Here is a 23,942-nt window from a genome sequence, read left to right as displayed (position 1 = left end):
TAATGTGTGCCGGAGCCGAATGCATAGGGACTGCTGGGGACCAGCGCCCGCTGAGCTAGCAGTAATGGAGCTGGAGTGGAGTGCTGTGTGTTTGTCAGTAAAAGGCGTTCACTGTCTGACGGAGAGCAGAGTCCGCTATGGTAGGGATGCTACTGAGGAGTTGGTAAGGGAGCCGCGTCTCACGCGCAGTGTGTGCGCCAGCTGAGCACAGCGTATCTCTCAAGGCACACATACACTATACTAGGTGTGCTGGACTTCAGTGCGGTATGTCTGCGTCGACTGTGCACTGAGTCCCACAGGGGAATGCTCATTTGTGCCATGTGAAGCCGAACGTTTCTGCGCTTTTAGAACCAGACTCTACTCTCTGTACCATGTGCCATGCGTTCGAGTGCCGTACATTTCCGAACTAACAGGGTGCAAATGCTGTGTGAGCATATCCACTGGGCCTTTTTAGTGCACTTACAGCTCACAGAGTAGGCTAACAAGGTTCCTAGGTCTATACATTGTGTGTTGGTGCTCAGAGATAAAGTCTCCACTACGCTAAGATGAGCTTACTGTGGAGAAACCCTTAGGAAATCACCCTGGCTGTGGTGCACTTTCTGGGGTACAAACTAGAACTGGGGTTGTGTGCAATATACCCCCAGTGGTGCAGCGCACGCCTTAGCTATACATGTGGTTCCCAATTCACTGCATGTTACAGGGAGTGAGACAACATGCATGTGCATAGGAGTTAAGTGCAGTGTATATCCCGGTGTGCAGTGGCCTCTGTAGTGCTCTGCAATGGAGTTGAATGCGGAATATCTTCCAGGGGGAGGCCTCTGCTATTCCACGTGCAGCGCCTTGCTAGGGGGGGGTCGGTCTTCAATGCGCGTCCTGTCCAGTGTGACTTCATAACTTGAGGGCGCCGGGGGTAGTCCCTGCAGAGGCATCAGCTGCCTGTGCTCTGGCCGAGCCTGGAAGTGGTCCAAGCTTCTGTCTGACGAGACGGCTGTTCCTGTGAGTGTTAAATTATAAGTGCTTTTGTCCAAGTGGTGAAAATTTACGGACAGCGGATTGCGGGTGGGGGGGGTGCAAAAAACCAGACAACGGAGTGCGGGCGGGGGGCGCGATGCAAATCCTTACCTTTTTACACTGTTCGTGAAGCTCCCGGCAGATAGTAACAATGCAAACCCGACTTGCGAACCCGGGCGGATTGAAAGCAGCATCGCCTGCATGTCAAGTGTCCTGCTGAATTCCACCGTACTGTAGCGGAGCTTGTCTGAGGTGAGCCGTGGAAGGCTCACACCGAGTGCGGGCGGGCAGAGGGGGTGTGTGAAAATTTACAAAAGGCACAGACCCCTGTGCAGCAAGCTTGCACCGTACGCGAGCACATCTCCTGTAATAGGAAAGTGAAAGCGTGTCATGCGCGCGTGTCATGCGAGCGTTGTACGAGACGTGCACATCACCTGTCCGGGCAGAACACCATTAAACTAGGAAAGTGAAAGCGCGCCGTACACATGCACATCGCCTGTCCTCCGGTCGCGTGCACATCCTGTCCCCCTTCGGACGCAAAACCCACGACAATAGATATCGCCAAGGCAAGCAACGCATGCGCTGCGTCGCTAGGCGAGACCTAAAAAAAATTATGAGGGTGTCAATAAAGAAGAATTCAAAACAGTTTCAACTTTTTACAAGAAACATTTTCAATAGGGGCAAGCCTACTATTCCACAAAAATAAATTGCCCCTAATGTTTTTTTGGGATACAATCTCCCTAATCAAATCAGAAATTGATAAAGGAAACTTCCCTCCCACTGTTGTAGGTATGGAGGCTATTTCCCATGATGCTCTGTCGTAATCTGGCAAAAATATAGGTGTTGGTGTGCTTTTACAGACAAGCTGCAAGGAGGGGTAGCAAAAAAGAACATAGAGAAGGTATTTGGGGGAGTGGACCACCACACGAGGGCGACAGCAAGAAAGCACATACATTCTCACAGTGTTGAAAGAAGAAGAAAAAAAGTAGTCCCCTAAACTGAGAAGCGGAAGGATACAAGTCAGCCAAACAAATGGATGGTTATGCTATTGGGGAGATGCAAATGAGGAGAGGAAGGCAAGCCACCAAATACAAATCAAGCAAATGAGAGTGAAAGTCAACAAATAGCAAGCACAGGTTTTTGGTATGGTCCACTAGAGCTTTCGCCTAGAGACAGCTAAAAGCGGTCTGTAGGTGAGACCTAAATAGCACTTTCCCTCATGTGGACCTGTGCACTACAAACTTTTTAAAAAGCTGTGAATCAAAGCAAACACAAGGTCAAGAAGTGGAGATGAAGACTGAGCAAGAGCAAAACACAGTGATGTAAATACTAAAGTCATATGGAGCAACACTGTAGTTACCGTACAGCACAGTCCCAGTAGGGAATCCAGGAGCGCCAAACAAGGGTGAAAGGCAAATGAGCTATACATTTGTATACAGGAGGTAAATAATAGGTGAAATCTTGTTTGTTGGAGGTACTGTTTCTTAAACAGGTGATCTGACCTGACCTGGTCAGAGCCGGTCGCTCCTGCCGCCGCGTGGCCCACCCAAAGTGTGCCCGGGATCCGCTTGCCGCCGCCAAGTTTGTATCTGCCCCTGTAATTTTTCACTGCTCATTTACATCGTCTACTGTTGTACCAGTATTGTGCCTGTGTGTTTTCCTGTCATTTGCATCGTCAACTGTTGTACCCCTGTGCCCCTGTCCTCGCTCCCAGTGTTGCGCCGTATTGTTTCTGCCCCCTGCCCCCTGACCTCAGTATGGTTTTGTAATCCTGCATTTGTTTTGTGATTGTTTGCATGGTTGTGCCCCTGATCGTTCCTGTGCCCCACTGCCGTTTTCTACCGCTGACCCACCCCGCTCCCTGCCGCTGCTCCCCCGCGGCCCCACCCCCGTTCCCTCTTGCATCACCGCTCCCCTCCCCACTCGCCACCCCGCTCCCGCCTCCCAGCTGCTCCTCCCTCCCACTGAACACAAAAGGTGGTGTCCGCGAGGCGGGGAGCTGTGACCTGACCTGACCTGGTCAGAGACGGTCGCTCCTCCCGTCGCGTGGCCCACCCCAAGTGTGCCCGGGATCCGCTTGCCGCCGCCAAGTTTGTATCTGCCCCTGTAATTGTTCACTGCTCATTTACATCGTCTACTGTTGTACCAGTATTGTGCCTGTAACTGTTTTCCTTTCATTTGCATCGTCAACTGTTGTACCCCTGTGCCCCTGTCCTCGCTCCCAGTGTTGCGCCGTATTGTTTCTGCCCCCTGCCCCCAGTATTGTTTTGTGATCCTGCATTTGTTTTGTGATCGTTTGCATCGTTGTGCCCCTGATCGTTCCTGTGCCCCAACGCTGTTTTCTACCGCTGACCCACCCCGCTCCCTGCCGCTGCTCCCCCGCGGCCCCACCCCCGTTCCCTCCTGCATCACCGCTCCCCTCCCCACTCGCCGCCCCGCTCCTGCCTCCCAACTGCTTCTCCCTCGCTCTGCCCCCCCACTCTCCATTTATGGCAGAGTCAGCGCGTGCGTGCAGCTTTCACGCGCAGCGGGTGCGCCTATGGTGCGCCAAAGGCGCGCCAAAGGCAAGCCCCTCTACGCCCGTCCGCGCCTGGACCGCGCCCAGCGCCAGACCCCCTGGCCCCCACAGACGCCAGCCCACCCACCGGACGTACGACGCCGCCACCCTCAGCGCACTCAACACCGGCTGCCACCGAGCCACCCCAGGACGCACCCACGGACCCTTCACCTGCCAACCCTGCAAGTTCTCCTGCATCCGGACCTGCACTGCACCCGCACACGCCAAGCCGAGCACCAACAGCAACCACCTGAAGTGCATCCTGCTCAACACCCGCTCCATCCACAGACACGCCGTGGAACTATGGAACCTGCTCGACACCACATCTCCGGACATCGCCTTCCTCACGGAAACCTGGATGAACGCCTCCTCAGCGCCCGACATCGCCATAGCCATCCCGGACGGATACAAGATCACCCGAAGGGACCGCGTCAACCAGACAGGAGGAGGCATCGCCATCGTCCACAAGAACACCATCCGCATCACGACCAGCTCCGACGACATCCTCACAGCCGCCGAACACCTTCACTTCCAGATACACACCGACCCCAAGACTACACTCAGAGGCACCCTCATCTACAGACCCCCAGGACCCCGCACACAATTCAGCGAAGACATCGCAGACTTCATCAGCCAACACGCCCTCCCCTCCGCCGACTACATTCTCCTAGGGGACCTCAACTTCCACCTGGAGAACTACTACGACAACAACACCACCACCACCCTGCTGGACAACCTCGCCAACCTCGGACTCAAGCAACCGGTGAACACCCCCACCCACTACGCCGGACACACGCTCGACCCAATCTTCTCTTCCAGCAAGTACATCTCCTTCAGCCACTCCACCGGACTCCACTGGACAGACCACCGCTGCGTCCACTTCAGCTTCAGAAAGACCACGACCCACCACCTCCCGCAACAGGTTCCCCGCAGGAGCTGAAACAAGATCACCACCGACCAGCTCACCACATCGCTGAACCAGAACCCCTCCCGCCAGATCAACGGACCCCAACCAAGCAGCCAACAAACTCACACAGTGGATCACCAACTGCGTTGACGACCTCGCACCCCTGAAAAACCATCCCAGCAGGCCCGGAAGCAAGAATGCCTCCTGGTTCAACGACGACCTCAAGAACTCCAAGAAGAACTGCCGCACCCTCGAGAAATCTTGGCGAAAACAATCGACCACAGACAACATGACCGCCCTCAAGCACGCCACCCGCAAACACCACCAGCTGATCCACACCACCAGGAAGTCAGCATTCAAGGATCGACTGGACAACAACAGCAAGGAACTCTTTAGCATCATCAAAGAGCTCTCCAACCCCAGCGCCGGAAACAACATCACTCCCTCACAAGACCTCTGCGACTCACTCGCCTCGTTCTTCCACAGCAAGATCGCAGTCATACACAACAGCTTCGGCGAACAGTCCACGCACCCTACCACAGAACCAGCGCCCCCCACCATCACCCTCCGCGCCTGGACCCCGGTTAGCACCGAAGACACCATCCGCATGATGAACACCACCCACTCCGGATCGCCAACCGACCCATGCCCCCACCACGTCTTCAACAAGGCCGACTCCGTCATCGCACCCCATCTCAGGGACATCATCAACTGCTCCTTCAACACCGCCTCCTTCCCGGAAAGCTGGAAGCATGCCGAACTCAGCGCCCTCTTGATGAAACCTTTAGCAGACCCCACCGACCTCAAGAACTACCGCCCCATCTCGCTCCTCCCGTTTCCTGCCAAAGTCATCGAGAAGACCGTCAACAGACAGCTTGCCGCCTTCCTCAAGACGAACGGATCCCTCGACCACTCACAGTCCGGATTCCGAGCCAACCACAGCACCAAGACCGCCCTCATCGCAGCCACTGACGACATCCGAACCCTGCTCGACAACGGGGAAACAGCGACCCTCATCCTCCTGGACCTCTCCGCAGCGTTCGATACTGTCTGCCACCGCACCCTAGTACAACGCCTCAGCAACGTCGGTATCCAAGAGAAGGCACTGGAGTTGATCATCTCGTTCCTCGCCAGAAGAACCCAGAGAGTCCGCCTCCCCCCGTTCAGATCCGAGGCCACCGAAGTCATCTGCGGCGTACCACAAGGATCATCACTCAGCATCACCCTCTTCAACGTCTACATGAGCCCCCTCGCAGCCATCGCACGCCAACACAACCTCAACATCATCTCCTACGCCGACGACACCCAGCTGATCCTCTCCCTCACAAACGACCCTGCCACCGCCAGAACCAACCTACACGAAGGGATGAAAGAAGTGGCCGAGTGGATGAAGAACAGCCACCTGAAACTGAACTCAGACAAGACGGAAGTCCTCATCCTTGGATCATCACCCTCTGCCTGGGACGACTCCTGGTGGCCCCCGGCCCTAGGCAGCGCACCCAACCCAACGGACCATGCACGCAACCTGGGCTTCATCCTGGACTCCTCCCTCTTGATGACCAGACAAGTCAACGCCATCTCATCATCGTGTTTCAACATCCTATGCATGCTCCGAAAGATCTTCCGATGGATCCCCACCGAAACCAGGAAGACGGTCACCCAAGCACTCATCACCAGCCGACTGGACTACGGTAACACCCTCTACACCGGAACCACAGCCGAACTACAGAAAAGACTCCAACGCATCCAGAACGCCTCCGCACGGCTCATCCTGGACATCCCCCGACACAGCCACATCTCCGGACACCTAAGAGACCTGCACTGGCTCCCCATCAGCAAGAGAATCATGTTCCGTCTCCTCACCCACGCACACAAGGCCCTCCACGACCTGGGCCCCAGGTACCTCAACAACCGCCTGACCTTCTACACTCCCACCCGCCAACTGCGATCGACCAGTCACGCCCTCGCCGCGGTTCCACGCATTCGAAGAGCCACCATGGGAGGAAGATCCTTCTCCTACCTGGCAGCCAAGACTTGGAACTCCCTCCCCATCCACCTCCGTCGTACCCAAGACCACCTCTCCTTCAGGAAGCAACTCAAGACCTGGCTGTTCGAGCAGTAGCGGACCTCCCCCCCCCCCCCCCCCCACACCAAGCGCCTTGAGACCCTCCGGGTGAGTAGCGCGCTATACAAATTTCTTGATTGATTGATGTATTCAGCTTCTTCCTGAAATTTACGTTTCCAAGTCTGGCAATCTCCTGGCACCTAATGCGATGCAGTCTGTCCAATTGACCAGTTTCATAGTCAGAAATGTTGGGAGATTATTCCTCATGGACTTTATAGGTAAAGCAGCTAGTCTTGAAAGTGATACCAACTTACAGGGATTGGTGTAGAGCGATCTGCTTGAGGTAGTTACTTTCCTGGTAAGTTATGTTGGGTGATTATTTTGGATAGCACTGAGGGGGGGGGGGGGGGCAGTTAATCTTGATAACACAAGCATGGAGAAGAAAGCCAGTGTAGTTCCTTCATTGTGGGGGTGATATTGTCAAATATCTTTAGATACTTAATGAGACACGCTACTTTGTAGATGTTGCCTTTCAGGTGGGCTAAAGTGATGTCTAGTATTGCCTTAAATAGCAGGGATAGAACCAGGGCTTGCATTGTTTTTCAGGCCTCTTATCAAGAGAAACGGTTTAAATTTCTTAGGAGGGAGATTTGATACCATGTTGTCTTAGTCTTCCTGATGATGTGTTCTTTGAATCTGAATTCAATGCCAACACAGAATTCCCGAGGGTTTTGCACGGTCTGTCATCTGAGAGATGAAATCTGATGGGTTTATGGCAGAGAGCCAAGCCGGACTCTGAAACTGTTTGGTGCTGCTGGTGCACTGGAAGAACCCGGTATTTGTCAAGATGAACTTCAGATTTGATACCAGGTCTGAATTAGTTTGATGCAGGATTCAAGAGGCTGCATGTTGTAGGTTGAGGTGATTTTAGGGTACAGTTGAGTGTTGTCGGCATATTGAAAAATCTTGATAATGTTGGTATGGACTCAAAGGGGTCCATAAAGAGTTTTAAGATGACAGGAGAGATCTTAGAACCCTCAGTAACTCGACAAGAGACAGGGAGTACCGAAGATGATGCAGTTTTCAATCTGTACGTATTGTCAGTGGTATAACCTGTGTGGCAATTTCATACACACTGAATGCCAGCACCAAGTTCCCCTGGTCATCTGCGCATTCGCGATGCTGCTAATGTATTAAACTTTTCGTTCTTATTTCACTGTATATTCTAACATACTGAAAGATGTCCAACCCAAGTAGAGTATGGTTGCATTGTTGAAAGCTTGCATAAGACAAGTAAGGGTATATCTTACAGTACACTGACAGCACATGAAACCTTCAGATGCACAAACCAACTACGAAGTCATAATTATCAAAGCAAACCTGTCGTAAAAGCACAACCTCTCTCTTCACACACCATCTCTTTTATTTAATATGTAGACATTCTTCTCACAGGACACAGCAACATTCTACAAAACAAAAACAAACATCCCAGCAACTTCTTGTACACAACATGTGAGAAGTTTCACTCGCAAATCTAAGTAAATACCTTGGTCATGTCACTTCACACCATCATAAGCACAGCACCCCACCAAACCAGCAGATACCACAGTATCAAAGTGCACTGTCCGGGCATGATATTTACATACTGCCTTACAGATAACAAAACTCATTTCCACATAGCACATTAGTCTCTCATTTTACATCAATAAATCTTTTTTTTCTAAATAGTTTACATTTGCAAAGGAGCTCCATAGGCCAGTCTGTCTGCCCCTGGACCACGCCCAACACCAGGAATCCTGGTTCTTCCCCTACCCACTGCTACCCTGCCATGCTCCTTCGGGCACTCGACCCTGTTCAACGCACTGCTGCCACACGGCACTAGACAACTCAGAAGGAGCATTCACATACCCCTCCTGTAAGTTCTCATGCACTCTCCTACACCCACCACTTCCACACCAACAGCATCCAGCACCCCACTCGCTCACACTCACAAAACCAGCCACCTGCTCATGCTCACAGGGACCAAACACCATACACACAACATGCCACAAATGTCCATGCTCCTCAATACCCGCTCACTCACCAAACACCCCACTGAGTTATGGGACCTACTGCAGGACCATGCACAAGAACTGCTCTTCCTTGCTGAAACATGGCTAAACCAACCTTAACAGCAGAGGTCACTACAGCCATCCTTGTCAGCTAAACAATTGTCAGGCAGGATCAGCAGCACAAACCCAGAGTTGGAATCGCCATCATGTTCAATGATACCATCAGCTGCACCACCTACACAAATACTCCCACCAGATAAATGGAATACCTCATGGTCAAGATAAGCATCACAGTCAACTTCTCAGTGTATGTGGCCCACATATAAAGACCAACACCTGCACCAATTTCACCAACAAATAAACTTCATCGCAACCCTCAACACCTTCATCCTCCTCGAACACCTTAACTTTCACCTAGAACACCGCACTAACCTAAACTCTGCTGCCCTTCTAGAAATTATTGCAAAACGTGATCTGATTCAGCGTATTACCGAAGCCACAAACACCACCAGACACCTACTGGACCCGACTTTTTCCTCAAACAGTAACACCACAGTCGACAAGCCAGAAACTATACTCTGGCAGACCATGCCCTAATCAGTATACCCATTCTGCAACACCATCACAGACCTACCACCACAAGGAACCACCCACAGCAGCTGAAAAAGCATCAAAGAAGAGGAGTGAGCTTCTGCCCTCTCCGATTGCCAGGCCAAGCAGACCAGCAACTTGCCAAAAGTCATCAAGAACATCAAAAGTTGGACTATTGCATGCGCCGAAATTCTGGATCCCACTCATGCGCAATCCAATGGCAAGAGTCCAAACACAGGTCAGTTGGTACAAAGAGGAAATCGGGCTGACGAAAAGCCACAGCAAGCAACTGTAGCACAAATAGGGTACAAGTCAAGACACTGCAGATAAAGACATCTTCAAATCAGCCCTACAATGCTACCACCAACACATAAGGAGTACTTGTAGATCGCACTGACGCTGGCACTAACAGCATCAAGCAAATATTGGCCATTAAAGATTTCACCACGCCTCCAGCAAGATCACCCACTCACAAAACCTTTGCACTAATTTCTCGTAATTCTTCTGTGACAAACTCGCCTATCAATACAGCAGCTTCGACCCTCAACCCCATCACCGTCGCAACTCAACCTCCCATCACAGCCAAAGAACGACCACTGACTTTGTGGTCCAGCGTCACCACCATCTAAATCGCTGCTACAATGAAGACCACCTACTTGGAGGCTCCATTTGGCCCTTACCCCTGCCACACCTTCAACAAAGGGCTACTACCAATCAGTAAAACAATAACACACCTCCTCACGCCTCCATCAACTCAACCACATTTCTGGACACCTAAAACATGCTAATATCATGCCCCTGCTCAAGAAACCATGCTCTAAACCAGCCACGCTTTCCAACTACAGACCGTCTCATACCATACCCTAATGGTTGTAGAGAAACAAATCAACCAACGCCTCCCTGATCACCTCAGCAACCACCTGCTCCTCGACCCCAAGCTGTCCGGATTCAGGCCCAACCACAGTAAAGAAATAGCACTCATCAACGCCAAAAATCACATCGACTTGATCCTTATCAGAGGAGACATGCCAGCCCTCATTCTCCTAAAACCTATCCGCAGCATTTGACACGGTCTGACACTCCATCCTCATCAGGCGCCTGCACGAGACTGGCATCCAAGGACCCACTCTGCACTGGTCCTGCTCCTTCTTAACAGATACAACGCAAGCGGTCAGCCTGGCACCTTATTTCTCTGAAGCCTGCAAACTCATCTTTGGGGTGCCTCAAGTTTAATCGCTCAGCCTCACCCTCTTCAAAGCATACATGATCCCTCTGGGCAACATCATCCGCGTACATGACATCCACATCCTCTCCTATGCAGGTGACACTCAACTTTTATTCTACCTCTTGTATTGGACCTCCAGCATAAGAAACTGGCCTGAATGACCGAAGTCGCTAACTGGATAAAAGCCAACTGTCTCAAGCTTAACACTGACAAGAGAGAGGTAGGGATCTTCTACAAGAACACCTTACCATGGGACTCCAACTGGTGGCCAGTGAATTCAGACCCATACCCACACCCAGTACCCAGGCCAGGTACTTCAGAATAATCACTGACAGCAAACTGGACATAATCGCACAAGTCAACACCGTCACTGCATTCTGCTTCCACGCCCCAATGACGCTGAGGAAGAGCTTCAAATGGCTTCCAACCATTGGCATAGCCAATAGGTCTCGCCTTTGGGACCTTATAAAATGTTTACCCTTAGCTATTGTCTTTGACACTGTCTTTAAGGTGTGTGGTAGAGCATTGTGACTGCTGTGCAGCATGTTGAAATGCTAAAATAAAAAAGTGTTATAAGCATTTTTGTTACCTTATATATAACCAAGAAGACATGTACCACTAAACGACCCACTTAAAAAAAAGAAGAATCAAAATAAAAATGTCTTCTAGTTTTTTTGTCCTTGCAATGCTGACAACTTCTTCCTGCCTGTTCGAATGCTGGTTTTCTTTATTAGGTCTCGCCTAGGCAGCACTTGTGCTGTCTCGTTGAGACATGGAGTATATACTTTAGTAAGTGGCAGACCGCCTCTTTTTAAATAGTTGGTTTAATTTGTACTCCAGTGTGCCTTTCAAACCTTCTGTACTTGATATTGGTTAATAGTGTTTTAAGTCCCTCCTTTTGGGCTCTTAGCCACGCCTATGGCTATTGGCCCCTTTACTTGTATTAGGGGCGTTGTTTTGGTATGCTGTTTTTGTTGGACTTTTTTATTTCAAGCACGTGATGTTGATGGAGTGCAGAAGGTTTCTGCTTCTGACGATTGTGCGCTTAACAGGCACAGACACATATTTTGCCAGCTGTCGTGATGTTTTTACAGCCTCTGCTGATCGGGTGTTGATAGTGCCTTATATAGTACGCATGCGCGCCAAAAGTGCAACGTGCTTTGTTTATATTCAGCGCGCTGATGCTTCCTCTTCTGCTGATGAGTCTATGCGCCCAGCCCCAGGTGGTTGTTAGGATAGGTCTGCCTTGCTCCATCCCCATTCACCGACACACACCGGTTGCCAAGGAGACGGCCGGGTGGCACCGGGCTCTCGGAGGCTGTAAGCCGTGTGCCGCTGGCTGAGCCGCTCTCACTCTCCTGCCAGCTTCATGCTCGCTAAATGGTGTGCGAGCCGCCCGAGCACACAGGCAGTCTTCCTGAGCGTGTGCGCGCTATGCGCCGAGCTGCTGTGTGGAGCTGCTGGCAGCCGCTGCAAGGGAGGATCTTCACTGCTGCAGCTGGAAAGAAGCATCGTTGCTGCTGGGGGCGGGGCTGCTGCTGCAGCTGGATGCTCCTTTCGCCAATCAGTTTGTGAAGCAAGGAGACACAGCCATGCTTGGGTAGGAACTCTGCCTCATACCCCTTCTTTCCTGCACCGAGTAGGAAATAAACGTAGCAAGGCTTGTTTATTAACTGCGTGTCTCACAGAGTGTGAAAAAGGACGAATCTCCTTGCTGGCAGTGCCGAGTTAAACACTTGTAGCAGAACAGGTGTGTATTGGCGCATATCACCCACCCTTGTGTCTTGAACTGTCAGACTGAAGTGTGATAACGAGTTATTGATCAACAGCAGTGCACTTTCCAATGAGTCCACTTTAACCTACCCTATGTATTTTAGGCAATTCTGAGTTGTAGCGTAATTTGCTACGGGGACGAATGGTGATTCTCAGCTGTTTTCACGCGCACACCTCGTTTCAGCAAGTGTCTCACACGCACTACGTAGCCCCTCTCTGCCCTTCCCCTCAAGAGACGCACTTTGACACATTGAATCCGCCAGAAGAGCGATGTCGCTCTGACTGTGGAACTGCACAAGTCCGTGCAGCGCGTCATCTCATCACACACACAGTACAGAAGCACATCAGACTGCCATCACCATCACACTGAGGCATGTCTGAGAGTGGGTAGATTCAAACACTGTTGTTTGTTATCCCCAAGAAAACACATTCAGCCCCGTGGAGCTATGGCAAATGTCTGCACCGCTTCAGGGTGTGAAATAAGGGCGTGGCTTTGCCCATGAGAGAGAGGGGGGGTGGGGGTATATATATATATATATACACACATATACACACACCACCCTCTCTTTAATTGCTTAAACGCATGTCTACATTGGCATCAGGAAACAGCGCCCATGAGTATTAACTGGAGAAAGGATGCTCGTGGCCAGGTTAGAGGTGGAGTGAGCTAAAGCATGATGATGGATTAAACCCACATCAGTTGACTGGGGGTGAGTGTTTGATTTGCTCAAACGCTCCATCCATCATCCCCTTTGGTATCGCTTTGTTCACCCTAAGTTGGCAGGGTATGCCCAGACGTGGGTCCCTTGCTCACTTTGCCACTGGATTCAAGATAGCCTGGCTGATGAGGGTTATGAACCCGAAACCGGTCCCAGGATGCTTGTTTCTGGTCCAGGGAAGACATGGCTTGGCAGTTCGGGCTGGACTGTTCCCATGAGGCACAGGGTCAGACAGATTTTCATATGGCCATGTCTGAACTGGGGTGGTGTAGTGAGCTAAAGAATGATGATGGATTAAACCCAGATCAATTGACTGGGGGTGAGTGTTTGATTTGCTCAAACGCTCCGTCCATCATCCCCTTTGATATCGCCCTGGATAGAGGTGCAGCACAAGGCAGAATGGCATAGTGCGTGGTTTACTGCATGATAGGTAACTCGTTTATTGCATCTTCAAACAGCGGACAACCAACTCCTCACCAGCACCACCCCACTGAAGCACGCGTACACTTTCGAACTTTCTCTTTGGAAATTAGAACAGGGACTTTACTGTCACAGGTGCAGCATGTGCAGTGGCACCTGGCACTCAGGTGCATATCGGGGCCCACTGCACTCCCAAAATAGCTATTTTTTACCATCAAAAGAGCGGATGGGGCACATTTTCCTTACTTGCATTTTGGCCCATTGTACCTTTGCTATGCCACTGTTTTGCAAGTTTGCACTGGTTTATAATTCGAAGATGCATGCTAATTTAAACATGACAGTGGTTGGGTATGTGCAGAGAACATATGGCCGGAAGAGAACATTCAAATATAATATTGTCTCCCCAGGTGAGGAGTGCGTTTACTTGTGAACTCCAAGCACCGTCGTATAACTCCTCCCATATACTAACATTTCTAGCCTCAAATCACTACAGATTAGGACGCTGTAATCCAGGTAATGGTAGAATCCAATTCTGCATCATGCTATAAGAGGCAATGATTATCTTCTTAAAAGGGGCCCTTCTTCCCTGGAAGAAGCTGCAGTCCCTGTTGTCAGCAGAGCTTTATCAACGCACTACTTCTTGAGAAATGCGTGGCCATACATTGCACCAAGTGGGTTCCCCATTCAGGCCCGGTGAATTTGCTAGCGATCGCCTATATAAATGCACCTGGGCTTAGGTGGACTTAAGTATCTGCATCGCCGATAAATGCACAGTAATGTCACGCGAGTGCCTTAGGTGAGCAAGTCTCTGTCGGCAGTAGCGTTGTGTGGAGTTCCTGTGATTGACAACCGTCCTCTCTGCCTCTAGTGAGTGTCATTTATAGCGTTGTGTGTGTAACTTAATCATACACACTCCTGTGTATTCATGAACATATGTAAACAACCCTCTAGAGACGAGTGCTTTGTGTGTTTTTTCTTCTCCACAAAACGCTAATCATAGTGACCACTGAAGCATGACCAGTGGAGCCATTACCGTTCTTAGTCTACCTTATTTGTAAACACTGCCCTGTTCAGCTGTCCAAATCCATATATTCACTTGCCTGTGTAGCCTGATTCATGTGTACACTGCACTCCGTGGTCTAATCCATATGCTCCCTACCCATCGCCGGCTGCTTCACCTACTGAACACAGTGCCCGGTGTATTTATGAATTCGACACATTGACCGCTTCTGGCTTGCTCAATACTCCTTAGGTCAGCCTGCCTCATGCTCCATATCGTATGCACAGTTTCATCTTCAGCCTGTCTGCCCTGGGTGTACACTTCCCTTTACGTTTTGGCCCTTCTACTGAGATTTGTATGCAGTGTGACCAATGTACAGGGCTTATCCAGTACAGCTTGTTTTGTTTCCTCCCACTACAAACCAAAACACATGGGTAAAAGACATTGTCATTTACAACCCTCAATAGCTCAAACTCACAAATGCGAGACCAATTTGCATTGCAAATGCTTGGTTTTTTTTTGTTATGGGGAGAGGCATAAACAACGGAAGAGTGGGGGTTGGTAAATAGTACCTGAATTACAACACAAGCAGTGGGTAGACACTAGGGGAGAATCAACAGATGCCAGGTTCCGAGGGAAAGCTGAGGTGGTGCTGAGTGATGCTGAGGTGATACTGAGGTGCTGCTGAGGTGGTGCCGGACGATACCGAGGTGGTGGTGCCAGACGATACTGAGGTGGTGGTGCCAGACGATACTGAGGTGCTCAGTCAAGGTGAGGTGGTGGTGCTGTGCTGATGATCAGGTGGTGCTCAGATCGTGCTGAGTTGGTGCTGTGCTGAAGCGATGCGCTGATGTTGCGTTGGTGCTGTACTGAAGCGATGCACTGATGTTGCGTTGGTGCTGTATTGCTGCTAAGGTGAAGGTGAGTTGGGGCTGTGCTGATGGTGGTGCACTGATGCGTAGGTAGTGGTGATCTGATGCTGAGGTGATACTGAATGATACTGAGGGTGCTGAGTGATGCGGAGTCATGCGGAGGTAGTGGTGTTGTACTGGTGCTGAGCAAGCGCTCAGATGGTGCAGAGTGATGCTGAGTTGGTGCTGTGGTGATGACCTGATGCGGAGTTGGTGATGCGCTGATGCTGCGTTGGTGCTGTGTTGGTGCTGTATTGCTGCTAAGGTGAAGGTACGCAGATGCCGAGGAGGTGCCGGGCTGACGGAGCCCAGGTGGTGCCGGGCTGCCCGGATGTGAAAGTGGCGCTGCCCTGATGAGAAAGTGGCGCTGCCCTAATGTGAAAGTGGCGCGGCCCTAATGCGAAAGTGGTGCGGCCCTAATGCTGAGTTGGTGTTGCGCTGATGCGGTTCTGCACTGGTGGAAGTGCACTGATGAGGTGGTGCTGTGCTGGTGCTCAGGTGGCGCTGTGTGGTGAGATTCTTAGGTGATCATGCTGCGTTGGTGGTACACTGATGAGGAGGTGGTGCTGTGCTGGTGCAGCGCTGATGCCAAAGTGGTGCTGCACTGATGAGGAGGGGGTGCTATGCTGAGATGGTGCTGTTCTAATGCTGAGGTGGTGCTGTGATAAGGTGTTGCTGTGCTGATGCTCAAGTGCTGCTGTGCTGATGCTCAGGTGGTGCTGCGTTGGTGGTGTGCTTGTGCAGAGGTGGTGCTCAGGTGGTGCTGAGGGATGTTGAGGTGGTGCTGAGGGATGCTGACGTGGTGCTGCGCTGGTGCAGAGGTGATGCACTGGTTTGGAGGTGGTGCTGCACTAATGCTGAAGTGGTTCTGCGTTGGTGCTGAGGTGGTGCCGCACTAGTGCTGAGGTACTACTGCACTGATGCTGCGGTGGTGCCGAGTTGGTGATCCGCTCGTGGTGGTACACTGACGCAGACGTGGTGCAATGCTGAGGTGGTGTGGAGTGATGCTCAGGAGATGCCGAGCTTGTGAAGCAGTGGTGGTGCAGAGTGATGTTGCTGCTCAGGTGGTACTGAGCTTGTGCTGTGCTGAAGTGGTGCTGCGCTAATGCTGAGGTGGAGCAGCATTGATGCTGAGTTTCTGCTGAGGCGGTGCTGCGCCGCTGGTGCACTGATGAGGTGGTGCTGTGTTGATGCTGAAATAGTACTGTGCTGATACGGACGTGGTGCTCAGGTGGTGCTGAAGTGGTGGTGTGTGCTCAAGATGGCGTTGAGTGATGCTGTGTGGAGGTGATGCGGAGGCGGTGCTGTGCTGATGCCAAGGTGGGGCAGCACTGGTGGTGCACTAATACGGAGGTAGCGCAGTGCTGATCTGATACTGAGATGGTGCTGTACTGATGTTGAGCTGCGCTGGTGCTGAGGTGGTGGGGCACTGGTGGTGGTGCACTGATGAGGAGGTGTCGCGGTGATGGTACTGAGGGATACTGAAGGGGGCTCAGTTGCTGCTGAGGTGGGGCTGCGTTGGTGCACTAATACGGAGGTGGTTCTGTGCTGATCTGATGCTGAGATGGTGCTGCACTGATGTTGAGCTGCACTGGTGCTGGGGTGGTGGGGCGCAGATGGCTGTGCACTGATGAGGAGTTGGTGCTGTACTGACATTGGGATGGTGCTGAGTGATGCTGTGATGGTGATGAGCAGATAGTGCTGGGCTGAGGTGGTGCTGCGCTGGGGCTGAGTTGGTGCTGCTGAATGGTGGTGAGTGACGCTGACTGGTGCTGAAGTGGTGCTGCGTAGGTGTTGCTGAGGTGGTGTTGCACTGTCTACTTGCAGGATTATATTGTTAAGTAACCTCACAATACATGCCGCGTTTGGAGAGCACGAAGAGGAAGCCCTTGATATTGTTTTATTTTACCAACGATTGAAACCTTAAAGAAAGCATCAAAAGTTGAAAGCATGCAACTTAAAGCTGCTTCCATTTTCATCAAATTGCGCAACAACCTGCACGTTTACCTCTTTAATCATATCCAAATAATCACTCTGTCAAAAGCACAATGTAAATAGGTTGATCCTACTGTCAGTCTTCTTCTTAAACAATACTTCCATTACGTTAGTATATTATTCAAGGTTTGGACATTTGAGCTAATGAAACCAAAAAGGTTATAGGATGAAAAACAACATAGCCTCCAGCTGAAAACGTGCTTGTGAAATCAAAGACAGTGGAAAAAAAGATAAGGACATGATTTGCAGCCCTTGGCTGAGCACGTTTAGAAAGCCAAACAAGCCAAGGCAAAAGAAAAAAGTTGTGCGCCAAAACTACCATAAATGGCAGATAGTGAAGTGATCCATGTAACAGGGCCAGTCTCAAGGGTGTGACCAAAGCAGCAAAAAGAGGGACAAATGTAAACTATTCACAAACGAAAACAAAGGAATTTCAAAAGGCACATGAAGGAACAAAAGGAAAAAGGTTGGGTGTGCTGAAAGCCCATACAGTAGGTACAGCATGTCTCAAGAGAGACCGCGGGCAGGGTCACGGAAAGACCTAAAAACTGTCACTCATGTTCCAGTCACCAGCAAGTTGAACTACGGGAACACCCTCTATGCCAGGCTCATCAAGCAACTCACTAGAAGACTACACACCATACAGAACTCTGCAGCCCGACTCATCCTCAACCTCCCATACAGAACTCGCATCACACTACACCTGAAGGAGCGCCACTGGCTCCCGATACGCAAGCATGCTCATTTCAAACTCCTCACACACATTCAAGGCACTACACAACTTAGACCCCACCTACCAATACAGTCTATCTCCTTACACCAATCACATCCCCCCCCTGGCAAGACTCCTACTCGCATATATTCCACACACACAGAGAACCAGATCAAGCAGGTGTTCTCTTACATCACTTCTAAAGCATGGAACAGCTTCCCAAACAACAACAGAGGCTTCTCCCCTCTTTTTGAATTCTGCAAGAAGCTGAAGACCTCTTTTTTTTTTATTTAACAGTGAACCACAGAGAGGGCTAGAGACACACACCTGCTCAGCGCCAGGATACCCTCATGGGTGATAGTGTGCATTACAAATACACAACATTGTAAGGTACTAGTTTCCAAGGGTTGCAAATTTCGTCATAACAAACGTTAAACCTGGATCCTGCTGAGGTATGCAAACGTCAAAGATGTGGAGGACATCTACCTAAGGAACACAGCATCAGATTGTATTTGCAGACAGAAAAACACAAAAGCAACACACAACCAAGTATTTGGCATTCAGTTTGGGAATACGATGTATTGGAGCAGATATCCAGTATAAATGATTGCTACCGACATAAGGCCGCCCAAAATGTTACATGCACCCCTTCCAAAACAGTTAAATGTCGTGCGTCAAGACCAGTACAAAAGAATGCTGGAGGTTACAAAGATCATCCTTACCCAAAAATAAAAAAACAATACCCCACTGAAAAGTCGTTCTATTTTGTGACCAGGCAAATGAAATAGTTAACCCTAAGATGCCAAAAGAAAGCACGGTTTAAAGACATCAGCTGATGTTACAAGTGACTGATACATGATGGAGTGTAGATGTAGGGCACTAAGTAAAGTTTCACTCTGGTGTGTCAGCACGGTCTTACCAATGTGTTCGTTTCATGCTATAATATTTAGTCCCTAAAAAAGACGAAGGGGTAAGCCATTAGGTAGAATGGCAGACTGCCTGACAGGTTCAGGCATCAAAGCAGGGAATACAATTACTTTATGTTTTACTCAAGGGGGACCACCGGCGTGACAGCTTTAACCATGCGGAGCAGTGGATTCGCCGATTAGGCAGTTCTTGCTCGTTCCCAGCGGGTACGTGATAAAAGAATGCTCCTTCTGAGTGCATGCGTTAACAAGCCACAGCGCCTCGGTTAGCGATCACAGCTACCTAAAGAAATCACTCATCAATGTCAGCTCACAGCTAAAAGGTTCCAATCACAGTGCACCCGCTTGAGTAAGACAACTTCTTACCAGTGGATTCCTTCACTGGTGACAACCGCCCCAGTACGACTATTCACCAGTGGCAGCTCTAAAATATTGGGTACCTTTGGCAATTATAGTATCTCATTAGTACATCGTTTTAACAGTGACACCCACTTTTCAAAAGTGCAACCGGTTAGTGGGAGCCTGTTGTCAGTGAAAAGCTCTGACAGCCGAATCTCCCACTCCACCGTGGGTGAATCCCTCGGCCAGCGACGGCTTCTCAACATAATACAAACATTCACAAGTGACCACATTTGCCCCCAAATGGATCCCATCACATCTGACAGCACATCACAAATTGTCTTGTGACAAACCTTTCCCACGGTTATCAGATGTCTCCTTAACAGCATGACAGCTTGCCAGAAAGCACCGATATTCGCGTCGTCTTGCCCTGTCCCTAACAGGGTGGCTTCTGTAAGGTTCCCAGGTGACAACCTTACTGCGCCACCACCTCTTATTATGTGCTTCACGTGGTAGCCTCCTCACCCCCATATGCTTCATGTGTGCCCCCCAGGGCGGCAGTTTGTCCTTCTACATTGGTTTCTTTGCTCCCAGATTTCGCTCTCCTGCTCTTTCCAATACCAGCACATCCCCACAGCACGTCTCTGCAGGGTTTTAACTCGCGGCTTCAACTTAAAAATATGAAGTCAACCCTTCAGGATACTCTCCAGCCCCAGTCCGTCCCTGGGAGCTCCTTTCCCGGGCCCGGCCGGCCGCTCGTTCTCCTTATTCTCCTCCATGAGCCCAAGCCGCTGCTCCGTCAGCTTCCGCTCTGCGCGCTGCATCACGGGATTGACAATAGAGACACGTGGACAGAGAGGCACCGGAAGCACATTCTCAATAGGGTGACGGGTTATAGGGAGTAGACATGGCGGCCACCATGGAGGAGGCACGGACGAGGTTTTGGCTTATGAGGTTAACCATACAATACAATACAGCAATGCTTTAGCGAGGTGACTGAACGTTTATTTCTAAAGTGTGAGTTTTTAATAGTACACGTCTTTGTTTATACTTATAGATGAAAGAAAAGGATATCGATCTGTCTATTATGAATGTTTGCCTACATTTGGCGCTACCAAAGGGCATTCAAAGGAAAAAGATAATTTATTTTTATACCAAGATCAGGAGATCCTACTATGAGTCTTTCCTGCATTTTTAATAGCAACCATAGTAGCAAGAAAACCTGCAAATCATATGCCAAAGTATAAGCAAAATAACAAATCAGTAAAAGTATAGACAATGACTGGAGCACACAAGCTTTCTTACTTACTGCTCAGCCCTGTAGCGCGGCGGGGCCTGTGTCGCAGTTCAGCAGCAGCGCGCAATAACGGACACAGGGCCACCATTCACACCTCGTGGCCGGAAGACCCAGAGCGGTCTTCGACCCATTTATTTATACCCTCGGGACGAGCCCGCCCGAGGGGTGTATGAATGCGTGAGTAAATGAAACATTGTCAGAGAGAGCCCGGATGGCTCTCTACATCCCTCCTTTCTTTCAGTTCAGGACCATCAAGTTCTCCCCGGTCATGGAGACGTATATACAAAATCCTTCAGCCTCTGACTTGGGGCTGGATTCGGCCGGAGACCATACTTCTGGCTCCGGACACAGGGCTCCGGGGAGGTGCCCAACGGGACACTCCCGTCCACCTCGGTAGTGATGTTAGGGCTGGTTGGCCGGACATTGTCCGAATGGTCCTGACGGACTGGCGAAGGGGTGAGCGGTGAGGTGATCCTCTCTCTGGGCGTCGCAGGGGTAGGGAGGTTCAAAGGTGATTCTTGATAACCAGACACATCTCGATTCGTATCCGCCTCCGAGATCTTCTTGAAGCTAGATACGTTCCTCGTGATGGATTGCTGTCCCCTTTTGGCCCCTTGAACACTGACCACTCCCCACACCTCAGGCTCATAGGGAGTCCGGAACTTCCACCCTGGGTGTCGGTCTTTGATCACCACGCGGTCTCCCGCTCTTAGCTGCGGCTCTTGGGCTCTGCGGGCCTCGCTGGCCTTCTTATTGGTTGTTTTCCTTCTTGCTTGGATAGCAGCGTCATCCCGCTCAACAGGTACCCACATCGGATCTGACGGAATGCTATCCCGTGGAGCTCTCTTTAATAGAAGGTGAGCCGGAGCACACTTGGTGGTGCTGTGAGGTGTCTGACGGTACGCGCCTAGGAACTGGTCCAGAGCTGCTTCCGGGTCTTCTCCGTTCTCCACAGAGATGCGCAGGGCTCGGTTAATCGTTCTCATGAGTCGTTCCACTTCCCCGTTTGCTTGAGGCCATAGTGAGGTAATCTACCGGTGGCGTACTGCTAGACTTTCAAGGTATTCCTGGAATTCTCGCCCCTGGAAGGGGGGTCCGTTGTCCGACTTGACCTCTTCAGGCAGCCCCATCGTTGCGAACACTCGGTCCAGGCCCTTCTTTACATAGGGGAAAGCTGTTGACGCTATCACTTCAACGATGGGGAATTTCGAGAATGAGTCGACCACAACCAGCATGTGACGACCATCTGGAAAACTCCCAAAGTCCATACTGAGATGCGTCCACGGAGTTTTACTCGCTTCTTCGGTGATTACCGGGGCTGGCGTAGGGTCCCCTCCGGTGATGGTGCAGGCGTGGCATTGTCGGACCATCTCCTCCACTTTGGAGTCCATTGCTGGGAATCAGACCTAGTCGCGCAGCCTGGCTTTGGTTTTGGCCATCCCTTGGTGGCCCACATGCGCCAGCGCAAGGATTCTTCTCTGTAAGCTTTCTGGGACCACTATGAGGCGTCCCCTCAGAATGACTCCTTCTTCCCCCACACTGAGTTCGCTCCGGACATGCCACAATTGTTGGCGTGCATGGCTGACTTCTTGTCGTAAAGCACGGGCTCCATCCATGAAATGGGCCCACCCATTACTGTCCAGTGCTTTACGAACGCGAGAAAGTGTGGGGTCCTCTCGAGTGGCTTGACCCATTTCCTCCAGCGTCATGGCCTTGGGACACGCCCCTTGCGACACCATGCTTACAAACGCTTCGGTGCTGCAGGTGTCTTCGGATGAGGCGGGTAGCCCCGCTGACTCCGGGTGACGGGACAGATAGTCTGCTGGGTTGTGAGCCCCGGGACGGTAGATCGCTTTGAAATTGTATGCTTGCAACTGCACTGCCCATCGTTCGATCCTCGGTGGCGCCTGCCTTGACAATCCAGCAAACAGCGGGAGCAGCTGTTTGTGGTCCGTCACAACATTCAATTCTTGCCCAAACAGGTACAAATGGAAATGTTGGCACGCCCATTTGATGGCCAGCGCTTCCCTTTCGATCTGGGCGTACCTCGTCTCAGTGTCTGTGAGAGCTTTGCTGGCATATGCGACAGGCTTCCACACTTCGGGGCCATGTTCCTGCAGGAGGACCGCACCTAGGCCCACCGGGCTGGCATCTACGACCAGTTTTGTTCGCCGTCGGAGGTGGAAGTACGCCATGACCATCTTGTCTAATAGCCCCGCTTTGATATCTTGGAACGCCTTGTTGGCAGCTGGCGTCCAATCTCACTTGTGGGCGTGGCGCGTGAGGGCGCGTAGCGGCTCGGACATTGCTGCAAGATTGGGGATAAACCGTCCACAGTAGGTGGCCATCCCGAGGAAACTCCTCATTTCAGTGGGACTTTGGGGTGTGCTTGCCGCCCTGATAGCTTCAGCCTTCTTCGGGTCCACCAGGAGCCCTTCGCGGGTGAACGTGTATCCAAAGAAGTCTACGCTGTCTTGATACAAGGAGCACTTGGCTTTGTGTAGCGTCAATCCACATTCCGCCAGCCTCTTGAGTGTGGCCCGGACGTGGGAGGGATGTTCCTCGAGCGTGGTGGAGAATACCAGAATGTCATCACTGAGGTTAATCACCCCTTGCAGCCCTGACAGCGTTTCGCGAATTGCACTCTGGAAGACCTCTGCGGCTGAAGATACTCCGAAGTGGAGCCTTTTGTACCTCCGGAGGCCAACATGGGTTGAAAAGATGGTGATGTACCGGCTCTCCGGGTCCAGTTCCAGCTGGTGGTAGCCGGCGTTCAGGTCGAGCTTCGAGAACCATTTCACCCCGTTGAGGTCCGCCACGATGTCGTCCATCGTGGGGGTGATGTGCCGTTCCCTCTTCACTGCTGTATTGGGCAGTCACATGTCGACACAGAGTCTAATGGCCCCCGGTTGTTTGGGCTTGGGCGCCACGACCAGCGGGGACACCCAGGGAGTGGGGCCTGAGACCTTCTCAATGACGTCAAGCTCTTCGAGCTTTCGCAGCTCCTCCTCTACTTGTGGGCGTAGGTTGAAAGGCACACTTCGATGTCTGAGGGCTACCGGTCGTACTGACGGATCTATGTGGAGCTTGAACTTCTTGCCCTTGAGTTTCCCCAGGCCGGTGAAGAGTGCTGGGAACTCCTTCAGTATTGCCTCCGCATGTGAATCATGAACCTGGTTCGCGAAGAACACAAGTCCTAGGTCCTCTGCTGTGTGGCAGCTGAGTAGGGTTCCTTTCTTGCCTTGAATGACATGGAACTGTGTCTCGGTCGAGTAGCTTCCGCTCGCGATGGTGGCATGAATAACACCACGGAGGGGAAGAGGATCCGTGCCTCCATACGTGTATATTCGCGCCTTGGACGGCGTCAGGGGGGGTCACGGTGACAGACGGTCATACTGATCGGAGTCCATCACATTGACAGACGCCCCGGTGTCAATGAGGGC

At 51.2% G+C, this 23,942-nt stretch overlaps 1 protein-coding gene across 1 annotated transcript in view; it reads right to left on the bottom strand.

The window, feature by feature from the left end:
* The window catches only part of SRP68 (signal recognition particle 68), a 326,066-nt gene extending 306,009 nt beyond the window's left edge, over nucleotides 1-20,057 (bottom strand). Inside the window, exon 1 of the mRNA XM_085616948.1 lies at nucleotides 19,906-20,057. Within this exon, the coding sequence (XP_085473074.1) occupies nucleotides 19,906-20,026 (121 nt within the window). The 5' untranslated portion in view covers nucleotides 20,027-20,057. The remainder of the gene's footprint in view (nucleotides 1-19,905) is intronic.
* Between the last annotated feature and the right edge of the window lie 3,885 nt (nucleotides 20,058-23,942).

This window comes from Triturus cristatus, chromosome 7, assembly GCF_964204655.1.
Source record: "Triturus cristatus chromosome 7, aTriCri1.1, whole genome shotgun sequence".
Lineage (NCBI taxonomy): Eukaryota > Metazoa > Chordata > Amphibia > Caudata > Salamandridae > Triturus > Triturus cristatus.
This window is presented reverse-complemented; position numbering and strand designations above follow the sequence as displayed.